This window comes from Typopeltis vanoorti, chromosome 9, assembly GCF_054136105.1.
Source record: "Typopeltis vanoorti isolate ZY-2024b chromosome 9, IOZ_Tvanoo_1.0, whole genome shotgun sequence".
Taxonomy (NCBI): Eukaryota; Metazoa; Arthropoda; class Arachnida; order Uropygi; family Thelyphonidae; genus Typopeltis; species Typopeltis vanoorti.
In genome coordinates, this window is record NC_143557.1 from 6406629 (window position 1) to 6419777 (window position 13149).

General features: G+C 35.3%; 1 protein-coding gene across 1 annotated transcript in view; it reads right to left on the reverse strand.

Annotated features, from left to right (window-relative positions):
- LOC150102864 (ribonuclease P protein subunit p21-like) overlaps positions 1–13149 on the reverse strand; it is a 61577-nt gene that overhangs the window by 28405 nt on the left and 20023 nt on the right. Inside the window, exon 2 of the mRNA XM_090398261.1 lies at positions 9978–10078. Coding sequence (XP_090254387.1) covers positions 9978–10078 — 101 coding nt within the window. The remainder of the gene's footprint in view (positions 1–9977; positions 10079–13149) is intronic.

Sequence of the window (13149 nt, forward strand, 5' to 3'; positions counted from 1 at the left end):
GGTGCTGAAGCCTTCTAGGGGGACTATAGTGGGATCAGAAGCATTTGGGGGCATTCAGGTGGTAGGTGGCTCTTCATAGAAGAAATTAATAATACACATCTAAAAATTAATTATTTTCGTGATTTTGCGATTATATAATCATTTAAAATTAAAATATTGCATTTTAATTCATCTTATGCCCGTCTTACACAATCAATTTTCTATTTCAATTATTTAATCATTTGAAAATTTACCATGTCAGATAGAAATAGATGTCAATGAGAAAATAGAGCATGTATATATGTGTGTATAATAGGTTATGTTTACAGTAGCAAATATATTCGTTATATTTCATTTCAAAATATATATAAAACTACTTTTCTAATTGATTTGTACAAAAATAAACCAAATTTTATATAATTTAATATTACTAGTAAAAATAATAATGGCAAGAAAGAAATAAAATCGTAAATTTTAGTTAGCCTAGTTAGTACTAACTTATATTGCTAACTAGAGGGAATAAACAAAGCAAATATTATTCGAAACTTATTATATTGTTTTCTGTAGTTATGTTTTGTAGGTTTGTTGTTTATATCTTGTGTAATTTTGTAATATATTTAACGGTGTTTTTTTAATTATTACAATAAAATTCTTACTAATGCAATGCAATCGCTTAATTGTATTCCACATTTTCATATTTAAACCATTGTATGCAACTGTGCATAATGCCATTCGAGCATACATTTTACAATCTTTACATATGGGCTACGTTTCACCAAAATCGGTATAGCAATAACTGTGTTCAAGATGAAGCACATATTGGCCACTTCTTTTTAAAAATTAATGGCATAAGCAGTAATGTATCATTAGTTGCTATTTACATCAAAAATATGAAACAGCTTGAATGAGGAAAACTGTTATAATGGGGGGGGGGGGGAATTACAAAATTTATGTCTTGCAAAGTGGGCGGTGGTCCGAGAAAGTTTGGAAACCTATGATGTAGATGATGAATAACAGTGGAGATAACATACACCCTTCTTGAACACTTGACTTAACAACAGTTGCCTTTTGTGGATATTCTAATACAGGCATGTCAAACTAATTTACCTCCAAGGGCCAAATTAACAATTATACATGGGCTGCAAAAAAAAATATCGAAATAAAGAGGAAACAGAGTTTTTAATAATAACATTAGAGTATATAAGTACAAAATACAACCATGTTACAAAAATACATATAAAGTTTACATATTTAAATAAAATTATACATATTTTTTTGAAAAAACTAGACAATATTTTTCATTAATGAATTCTTCAAAATTTGGTTGAATTTGTAGAGCTGTAGTTATTTTCAATATTGCTTGCACATGTTGGTCTGTTAATCTTGATCTTCCTACAGTTTTATTATTCTTTAAAGTTGAAAATAGTTGTTCACATAAACATGTGCTACCGAACATAGATAAAATATGCCTAACTGTACATAACACATTGGGGTATCGATCGACTGATAAATAATTATAGAACTTTGGAATTCCAAAATCCATATATTTTTGTTTCAATACGGCATTACACTGAATTTCGATTAATTCCAACCGTAAATTGTCATCAACATTTTCAACATCAATCGATATAGAAGTAAATAGATGAAACTGATTTTCATATTTCTTAAAATCTACTTTCAAATTCATTTTTTAATAACTTAATTTGATTAGCATATTCTCAAAATTTTGATCAATTTTTGTAATAATAATTGACAACATTCAGAATGGGATAAATTTTCTTTTTGAATTTGTTTTTGCCAAAGTAATAATTTCTGTTTGAAAATGTTAATATTGTCAAATAACATGGCAACCTACTTGATGTTTGCCTTGTAGCTTAAGATTAAGTTAACTAAGGCAACTTGTAATGTCAACTGTCAAATGGATAAAGGGAAAAAAACCTTTATCCATTGATCATTTTTTAATATTTCGTATTCATAATTTTTTGATTCTAAAAAAAATGGTAATTTCATCCAGCAATTCGAAGAATCGCTTTAAAACTATGACTGGAAAGCCATCTCATTTCTGTATAATAAGGTAGATCGCTATATTCACTTTCTATATTCACTTTCTATTTTAAACGTCAATAAAATGAAGGAGCGAGTGCTGTATGGGGATTCGCTATTAAGAGGCGTAATAATTGAGAGTTTAACGAAGTCGTACCAGCCGGGTGCGAACATAAAGGACGTCAGCGAATCTATTCGACTGCAAAAACAGAGGGTGAAAGAGATGATAATAGTGGCAGGAACGAATGATTTGAAAGAGGACAAAATGGAAATGATAGAGGATGTGAGGGAGTTGTTTGAGGTAGCAAAAGAGAAGAGTGAGAGAGTTAGGATGGTGAGTATCTTACCGCGGTATGACAGCGAAGTGTTTAGAAGGAGGGCCATAATTGCCAATGACTTTATGCGTGGGTTATGCATGGAGAGTGGTGTGGAATTTGTGGATGTGTGGAATGAGTTCGATGGGCGAAAGGACTTATATAAGATGGATGGGTTACATTTGAATGGAGTTGGTGTACGGAGACTTGAAAGAGTGTTGATGAATGATGTGGAAGTGGATGTACAGACTCAGGGAAACTAGATTTATTAAGAGGGGGGGGAGTAGATATGCAGACTTTAGGGGGGGCAGTTAAGTGTATGAATGAGTATATTATGCCCGGGCGAGTACGACGGACAACAAATCAGAATGGGATAATTAGTATAAGGAATCAAAGTAGGGATGGGACAAATGGGCTTCTGCGATTCATGTACACTAATGCCAGGAGTATTAGGAACAAGAAGGAAGAGTTTTTGGCCATGGTTGGCACTTCCAGGCCACAGGTTGTCGGTATTAGTGAAACATGGCTGACAGAAGATGATAAAGCTAGTGGGATTGAATGCGATGGGTATAGCGTGTTCAGGAGTGACAGGGTGAATAAAAAGGGGGGAGGAGTGTTATTGATGATAGCTGATGAGCTTCAGCCAAGGAGTATAGAAGTTGAACTGCAGGATGGGGAAAAAAGCACATTTGAGGCTGTTTGGTGTGAGATACAATCTAGCAGAACAAAATATACAATTGGGTGCTGCTATAGACCGGGTGATGGAGTGGATGGTGGGAATAGTATGCATAAGCAAATAGAAGAAATGAATGGAAAGAGGGTAATTATTATGGGTGATTTCAATTATGGTAATATTGACTGGAAAGAGGAGAGGGCACATGGGAGGAAGGAATTGGATTTTATGCAGTTATTAAGGGACAACTATCTACGGCAACATGTATTGGAAAATACCAGGGGGCAGAGAGTGCTGGACCTAGTAATTGCAACTGACAATGTGGCTGTAACGAACATGACCTTGTTGCCACCAATTGGTGAGAGTGACCATAAGGTCATGACTTGGGAGGTGGCTAAAGGAGTCGAATTTACAATTAAGACAGGGTATATGTGGAATTATCGGGCTGGTAAGTATGACAAGCTTAGGTGTGTGCTTGGCTCAATGCCATGGCATGTAAAACTGCAAGGGCTGGATGTTGATGGTGCATGGGAGGTGGTCAAGAACTGTTTGCAGGAGGCAATGGTTGACTGTATACCAAGAGTCCGAATAATAAATCAGGTAGGGGTTAAATGGATAAATAACACTATTAAGCTTGAGCTGCAAAAAAAGAAACAATTGTGGAGGGAATTTAAGGAGAAGGGTGACCATCAGGTGCATGAACAGTATAAAGCTCAGGCCAGGATGGTAACAAGGGTGGTAAGAAAAGCAAAAGCAGATTACGAAAGGAAATTGGCCATGCAGGCTAAAGAGAATCCCAAACAGTTTTTTCAATATGTTGCAAGTAAAAGGAAAAATGCTCATGGTAGAATGATCTTAAAAAATGCTGAGGGTAGGGAGGTAACTGAATCAGTCGATGTTGTGGAATTACTGAGCGAGCACTTTGCAAGAGTATATCATCCAGGTGGTGGCCTTGCGGAAATGGAGGAACCAACAGCTTATACTGGAATTGTGATGAATGAGGTAGAGGTAACTAGTCTGTTACAGAACCTCAATGTCAATACATCTGTAGGATTGGATGGTATACCAGCTCGTGTCGTACGTGAAGCGGCAAAAGAATTGTCAGTGCCCTTGACCATTATGTTTAATTTGAGCCTCAGGACTGGGTCAGTCCCAAGGGGGTGGAAAGAGGGGAAAATAGTTCCACTGCACAAAGGTAGTTCCAAGGCTGCTGTTGAAAATTACCGGCCAATCAGCATAACAGGAATCATTATCAAGGTCTTAGAGAAAATAGTCAAGAGGAAAATACAAGATTGGATAGAAGAAAATGGGATACTGTATCGGGGACAGCATGGTTTTGTGAAGGGTAGGTCATGCCTCAGTAACTTGCTCACGTATTATAACACAGTGATGGCTGAACTGGATAAGGGTAATGGGTTTACAGTGATTCTGCTGGACCTTGCTAAGGCCTTTGACAGGATACCACATGGAATTCTAATCAGTAAATTGCAGCATATGGGAATGGACATAGGGTTGGTGAGATGGATAGGAGGGTGGTTGACGGAGAGATATCAGAGAGTGGTTTACTCAGGAGTAGAGTCCACAAGACGGCCTGTGACTAGTGGTGTACCACAAGGATCTGTTCTTGGACCACTGCTGTTTAATTTGTTCATAAATGATATAGGAAAGGATCTGAGAGGAACAGTTCATTTGTTTGCGGATGATGCAAAGTTGGGTAGGGCAATAGTGAATGCAGATGACGTCAAAATTTTGCAGGATGATTTGGATAGATTGGAGGTCTGGGCTAGGGAGAATGGATGTCAATTTAATGTGGCAAAATGTAAGGTTATGCATTTTGGGGTGAAAAGATGGGAGGCAGTTTACTGCATTGGTGGAACCGTGCTCCAGGAAATTGATGAGGCACGAGATTTAGGAGTGTTGGTGGATAAGGAATTGAAATTTAGGGGACACATTGCAAAAGTGGCCAAATCAGCTCATCAAATCTTGGTTGCTGAAGAATACGTTGACAAGCAGAGACAAGCAGGTTATTGTTCCTCTGTATCGAGCCTTGATAAGACCTCATCTCGACTACTGTGCTCAGATTTGGTCACCTAGGTTTCTTCTTGATGGGGAGGAGGTGGAGAGGATCCAGAGGCGAGTGACCAAGATGATAGCAGGTCTGTGGAATGAACCGTATGAGAACAGGTTGAGGATTTGTGGGTTGCAAAAATTGGTTGATAGGCGGAGGAGGGGAGATATGATTGAGACATTCAAATTACTGAAGGGTTTCTATAAAATTAATTCAGAAGATATTTTTGAGAACAGGGCTGGTTGTGGGAGGACTAGGGGACATCCATGGAAACTGGGCAAAAGTGTGGTTAGTAAAGGTGTTAGAGCTGGGTTCTTTACTTTTAGAGTAGTGAATGAGTGGAATGCGCTCCCTGAGTCTGTGGTGGATGCTGTGACAGTGAATGAGTTTAAGGCGAGGTATGATAGATACTGTATGAATGTCGAATAGTTGTGATGAAAATGATTTGGGGGCTCCCTCGATGAGTCTAATGACTCCCTGGAGTTGCCCGTAATAATAATAATAATAATAATAATAATATCTTCTAGAAAGTTACTAAACTGACGATGATTAAGCCCACGTGCACGAATATAATTTTAATGACATTTTTTAGGACATGTCCAATATTAAAAACTTTGGAGCACAGTATTTGCTAATGAATAATGCAAAGAAAATGTTGAAAATTATCACCTTGTTCTTTGCATTCTTCTTTTAAATTTGTAACAACTCCAACAACACCAGTCATGGCAAGAACACCATCAGTTGCAAGACAAACTAGCTTATTTAATAGTAAATTGTAATATTTCAAAACTTCCATAAGGGTGTCAAGTATCGTGCATAGGAATAATTTCTAGAAGTTCTTCACTTACTTTTAAGTTCATATAACATCCACGAATAAAAACAGTCAGCCGAGTGATACCCCGTACATCTGTACTTTCATCAATTGCAAGGAAATAGGGCTGAAATGCTGGAATTATTGATTTTAGTTGATTCCTTAAATTCCCAGTTATATCATCAATTCTGCTAGCAATGGCATTTTGAGATAAGCTTATATTTTTAAATTTCTTTAATTGATCAGGACACAACACTTCAACTGCTTTAATAATACATTTGCAAATAAATTCCCCTTCAGTGAATGGCTTCTACTTGCTTGCAATTAAATGTGATAACAAATAATTGGTTTTTACTGTAGCTCTATTATCTTCAATAGGTTTGGTAAATACACTTTGTTGATTTTGAAGTGTCAAATTTAAATTCTGACATTTCTCTTCACGAAGTTTCGCAACGTATTTGTCATAGTTTTATGATTTGTATTGCAATGCCTTCTAATATTATATTCTTTGCAAACTGCAATAGAGTTTCTACATATCAGGCATAATTTTTTTTTCCCCCTTGAATACAAAAATATTGTAACTCCCATTTTTCTTCAAAACTACGATGTTCTTCAATTAATTGTTTTTTACTCATATTGGTTGAAGGTTTGACATTATTGTTATAAATTCTTTAACAATTATAAAGAAAACACTACACTTTCTTACGACTTGAAAATGGCTAACAGCTAGCTTCCGATTGTTGTGGTCAGCAGATGTAGCTGCGTACGTAGACTTGCTCATTAAAATTTGATATTTATGCAGTGGTGTAAGAAGATTTTTTGAAATGACAAATAGAACATTATTTCCTTTAGAAATTGCAGAGTAGTTTGGCATATAAAATAATCTTAAGTTGAAATGTTAATTTTTTAAATATGTTTATTTAATTTGGTGTTGTCAAACGTTAAATAACCATTTTGGTTACAAAAGTTGGTGAGCCGCATGTTACTTGTCGGCAGGCCTCATGCGGCTCGCAGGCCGCGTGTTTGTCATGCCTGCCCAAATTTACCCTTTCTTTTGCTTTTAAAGAAACCCACCTACACAGATACATACACAAACTTTCCCATCCCCCCTTTGCAACAATATGGTGTCATCAAAATCTTTGAACAGAGCCTCCAATCTCTGTTCACCCAAGCTTCCCTTAGAGCAGAACTTGCCTTTATTCACCAAACCTTCCTGTACAATGCCAAAAATCTACTAATTATCTGTTCTTCCACCACCCCTCTCAACATAAAGACTACAGTAATGCCATTACTATTCTTTATATCTGAGGCACTTAAGAAAAAATAGCCCGAACTTTGAAGGAATATAATTTTTGCACTGCTTTCAAACCTCATTTGAAGCTGGCTTCCCTTCTCTGCTCTCTATTTCAGGTGTTTACAAGGTTCCTTGTTCTTGCGACTTATCATACTATAGTCAGACTGGGAGATCGGTTAACATCTGCCTAGAACAGCTATTTTCAACCAGTATGCCATACATGTGCTGCAAGATTTTGATATAAAGGAATAAAAATTAATGTAAAAAAGTTTTTTTTGAGCATTTTACCTACAAAGCAAGCATATGAGGAGTCATAATGTTGATATTGCATCAAAAGGAATTGTTAATAGTGAATAAAATTTATGATTATACTAGTATAATATAGATTTATTATACCTGTTATTATAGATGTGCATCGTTATGTTTACAGGTTCCTCTAGTTGTGCAAAAATTATAACGTACACTGTAGTGTCAGCAGTGTGTAAAGAGAGGACAGGTTTAATCAGTGAACTGAAATCTGAGCATTTTTCTTGTCAACACAGCTGAATCTGTTTAAATTCTATAAGTTCTTTTTCACTGTGTTTCAGCAGTATTGAATTTTAGTGAAAACTATGAGTGCTGCACTTTTAAAATATTATGAGACCGTAATTTCAAGTGATGCCTGTATTTTCTTTTAACTGGTAAGAGTCAATTTGTTAATTTTTTTTTTTTTTTTTTTTTTTTACTTTGGTTGATTTTTTTTTTTATAAGGATCCATTCAACATGGACAAGTTTCTAATTAAAAAACGAAAGTTAGATGACAGTGAAGTAGTAAGTGATGTAAGTACATCCAAAACCATTGTCTGCCAGTACAATGAAGATTATTTTTTGTTCGGCTTTATTTCAAGTGAAGATAATCCACCATGTCCCACATGTGTTGTACATACCAAAAAACTGGCAAATCAAGCAATGGTTCCTAGCAAAACGAAAAGACATCTGCAGTCAAAACATTTCCACTTGTGCAAGAAACCTGTGCAATATTTCAAAATTTTATACAGTCATACCCCAAAGTTATGCAGTAGGTGGGACCAACAAAAAGTGCTTAAGTCGAATTTACGTAACTCTGGGTATAATTTTGCATGTAATTAATATATACAAACATACAATAGGGCCCAAAGGTTTACAAAAACACCTATATTTTTAAAGAAATATAATCATAATTGTAGTTTTTCATACATAAAAAAAACAGAAAGGTATTTCGATGTCGATGGTTTCATAAAATCTAATAGATTTGTCTGAAGGCATAATGTCTTTTTCTTATCATGCAAAATTTCTTCATAACATGCTAATGATTTTTTTGTTCCTTGCTTTGTGGCTACAATTCATTCTTCGTTAAAATCTATGTCCTCCAAAATCTGTAAACCTTTCTTTTATGATTGTTCTTACTGTGGATTGCTGTAGATCGAACTTCTTTGCTAGCTCACAAATTTTCATTCCGCCTTCAAAATCCTTAATGATGTTGAGTTTTGCTTCCAAAGCCAATGTTTTTCTTTTTTTGCTATCTGCAGAAGAATCGGACTTGCTTCTTTTGGACGCCTTTATTATTTTTTATGTGATAAAATTTTTTATCAAGAACATAACATTAAACAATCGCAAGATTTGTAGATTATAAAAATCATGTATGAATGGAGACCGTGCAAAACACGTCAATGCTTGTTCACAGCATGTGCGACACTGGTGAATGCAGCTGGCGGCGGAAAGATACGACTAATGGTGAGGCCTGAAGTGGGACAGGAATACGTACATAAGAAACCACGTAACTCCGGATTCGCGGAAGTCGGAGTATGACCGTATATGTATATTAGAAAAAAATTAATAAATAATTACCGTCATAACTTTCATTACAAGGTGTCATAAATAAATGGGGTTTCAAAGAGAGGTTTTAAAAAGAGGGTTGTGATGGATTTAGTCATTATTTGAAGCAGTCGATATATTTCTTAAGTCTTTAGTCTTTATTTATTCTACCTCATTTTTCCACTTATTGTTTTTGTGTGTGTCATTAAATTTTAACACTGTATTCCCTGAAAAAATACATCTATCACCACAACTGCCTAGCATACCATGACTTGGATACCTTACACAGAATCAGATGGAAGGAAACCACCATAATCCATCACAGCAAATACAAACTTGAAACTCTTTTTAGAATCTGCAGAAGACTTAAAAAACCAGCCTAATCTTAATAAATATGGTTGCATCAAACTTCCCAAAATTTGGGGAACCAATTCTTATGCCTCCCCTCCCATTCAGCATCTAAGGCTAGACAACGGCACCCCTCATAGGTCTTTAGTCTTTATTTATTCTACCTCATTTTAACACTTATTGTTTTTGTGTGTGTTATTAAATTTTAACATTGTATTCCCTGATGATGTCTCTTTGACAGATGAAATACTGAAAATCGATTAAACTTGTTTAGTTATTTTTCTTTGTGCTGCAAATTATCCAATTAAAGTGCAACACGAATGTAAACCACCACCTAAGCCTAAATACTTTTTTATTCTCAACCAGGTTATTGCAACAACACCAGTGATTGGTAAGCATAATTATCATTTTGTATTATTTGACTCAAATACTGAGTAATGATAAAATGTGCATAAGTCACACATTAATAAAAATAAATTATGCTTTCACTGTTTTAATCTTACACATTACATAATTTTATCTTTCACATAACCCTTGTTACAAAAATATTATTTTCAAAATCACTTTTCTTATTCTAATATAAAAAATGTTACACACAAAGACAAAGTTCTTACAATTTTGTTTGCGTCCTCTGAGAGATCTGAGTAATTATATGCCCATGAAAACATATCTGATTAACGGCAATGGGATTTTTGGACAACAGAGTCTGAGCAACCTACATAAAAATATACTGGATCATATATAATGCATTTAAAATTTTTTTCAGTAAAAAAACAGTGATAAGAATGAATCTATATTCTATCATACAAAAATGAAAATATTTTAATGGCTCCACTCTACAAATGTGCCCTATATTAAAACAGGAATTCAGCTTTGCTTAATGTGGAGATACCAAGGCAGTGCTAATGCTTCTGCCTTGGTATCTCCACTTGGGCCTGGCTCCCACTGAAGAGACCTCAACAAAGGTTGAAACTAGTCTGGGTAGTGGCCCTTCCCTTAATGCATAACATTATACATATCCACAAGGAGATGTGTTTTGCATTATGGGAGATACTGAGATAGGAGTGTTAGTAGCTTGCTCCACCTTTGCAAGGAGTCGACCAGTGTTGTACCACTTTACCCCAGTCTTGAAGATACTTTCAGGTGCAAACTTTGTTTGCACACACTTGGATAAAGGATTAAACTAAATTTATTACATATGTAAAACAAAATGGTAGGTATTCTGAAAGAAGAAACCATGTTACTTGCAAATTTATTTTCAGAGTGAAATGTCCCACTGATATTTTAACACAGTAACAGAAGCTAAGTGGTAAGTCTATTTTCTCAGTACTTTGCATTTAAGATGTAATTAGTAGGTAACACAATTAAGGATGAACTGAGGACAATCACTTGCAAAGAAGATAATAAAAGCACGATGTCTAGACACTGAGTTAAAGAACTGGAATGAAAACTGTCTTTCTGATAAATTACAGTTATGTGGGGGGCAGTGGCGCACTCAGGATTTAATCTTGGACGGGGCCGAGCACTCAGGATTTAACCTTTGGGGGGAGCCGAGTTGAGTAGACGTTTTGCGAATACACACTACACATTGCATATGACCTATAACTGAGCATCTGCAGTGATCACTAATTCATAAGTAGCACACAACATAAATAAAAAAAATGAATTTTAATTAGGAAAAGTTTTTGGAAATTTTTCTAGTGTTTTTTCCTTTCCTTTGGGGAGTGCCCGGGCCCCTTGCCCCCCCCCCTCTGGGTGTGCCACTGGTGGGGGGGATGGAAAATACAGGGTGTTTCAAAAGGGGGGTATACAACTTTGAACAACAACAGAAGGTAAATAGCGATAGATAAACAATTTTTTATTACCATGCAAATATAGCATACCACTTAAAGTTCGATACGACTTCCTCCAGCAATTCTCCCATCTGTAATCAATTTCCTGACATGAGCAGAGCATATCTGGCATAACTTCAGCAATGGCAGCAATAATTCTGGAACACAGCTCATCCAAATTGGCCGGTAGTGGCGTTACAAACATTCGATCTTTCACAAAGCCTCACAAAATCTAACAGCATAACGTCAGGGAACATAATAGCCATGCTGCAGGCACCCCTGTATTAATCTATTTGCATGTGGGAAAGGCAGATCATAGGATGGCAATTTGATGGGTAGCCCCCCCCCCCATGCCAAACCTGATCAAATGCCTTTGAAATGTCGAGGGAAATCATGAGTTTCTCCAAATTTCTCCATAACTTGAGTCCATAGATGGGTTGTGAAAGTATGATCAGATGTAGATTGAGAGTAGCAGAATCCACACTGCTGGTCACTGATTAGTTGATATGTCTCTCTAGATCAGGGGTGTCAAAGTCAATTGGACCGCAGGCCATTTGCTATAAAACTTTATCTAATGGGCCACAAAAAATTTTCTACTAAAAAAACCTGCACTAATTAAAATCGAAGGTAAGTGAAAGAATGAGTATAAATAAATTGGAAAATTAATAACAAAAATTTTATTTATTCTAAGTCATTACAAGACATAAAATAACAGTATAATGATTATAACAATTAAAAAAAATAAAGAAAAAATATTTTTATTATATTAATATTTACAATAGATAGCTTATCTTATCCAGTGGCTTTAACAGGTCTTTAAGCGCCCACAACCTTCCAATTTCGTAACCAAAATATGAGGATAAGATGGTCAGCACTTTGCCTTTAAGTATTCATTACTGTAATCCATGTGCGCTCACAGGACCAGTTTGCCTGCTTGCAGGATAAAAACCCCCAGATAAACTGGCAGAAAAAACTACTGTCCACGCCCAAGACCGGCTAACTTGGCTATGGCTGAGGAAGATCCTTAAGCCCCTCACGTCATTGATGGGAATCGAACCTAGGACACTCCTTCCCCAGGCATATGGTAACGAAGCCAAAGACATTAGGCTAACGACACGGACACAATAGATAGCATTTAAACCAAATTAAACCAAAATTAAATTTTATTTGAATAAATCAAATATTTATACAGTCTAAAAAAAAAAAGGATAAACTCTCATTAATAATCATCACAAAAATTTACAGTCTCCTGTTAGTTTGAAATTTTTTGTGTTTGTGTTGAAATAAAATACTGTACTTCTATTTTTTTGGGTGGGGGAGAGGGGGGGTCTATTTTTTGAGGAATTTTTTAAATGTTAATAAAAATATTTTGGGGAAAAATAATATTTTCATGTTAAAATATATATATATACTTACATAATATAATTATAGAAATTTTAAGTAATTTAATTGTAGAATTTTTTTTTCCCCCAACACTTGACAACATTTATTGTTAACCAGCTTGCCAAAATTTGAACTCTAAGATTGTGACTAATCAACCTTCATTATGGCAGAAAGATTGACATCGGTTAATCTTGATCTGTGTGCTCTGTTATTACCTTTCATACATGAGAATAATTGTTCACATAAATAGCCGCTTCTAAAATAACATAGAATATTTGCTGCAAACTTTATTTCCAAATATTTTTGACCTAAATAACTGTATATTTTTGGAACATCAACTTCCTGGTATTTCGCTTTTAGAATGGAATCATTTTGGAAATCAATAAGTTCCATTTGAATACAAATAGGAGCTTTTTCAAAATTAAAGGAAAAAGGATATCTGTAAAAAGCAAAAAAACCTCTTGCTCCTTAAAATCTTTAAATCACCTATCAAATTCTTCTTTGATCTTTTCTAGTTTTTGGCAATATTGAGAAAAGGTAAAACTTTGATTCTTATTGTTCAACTGTTCAC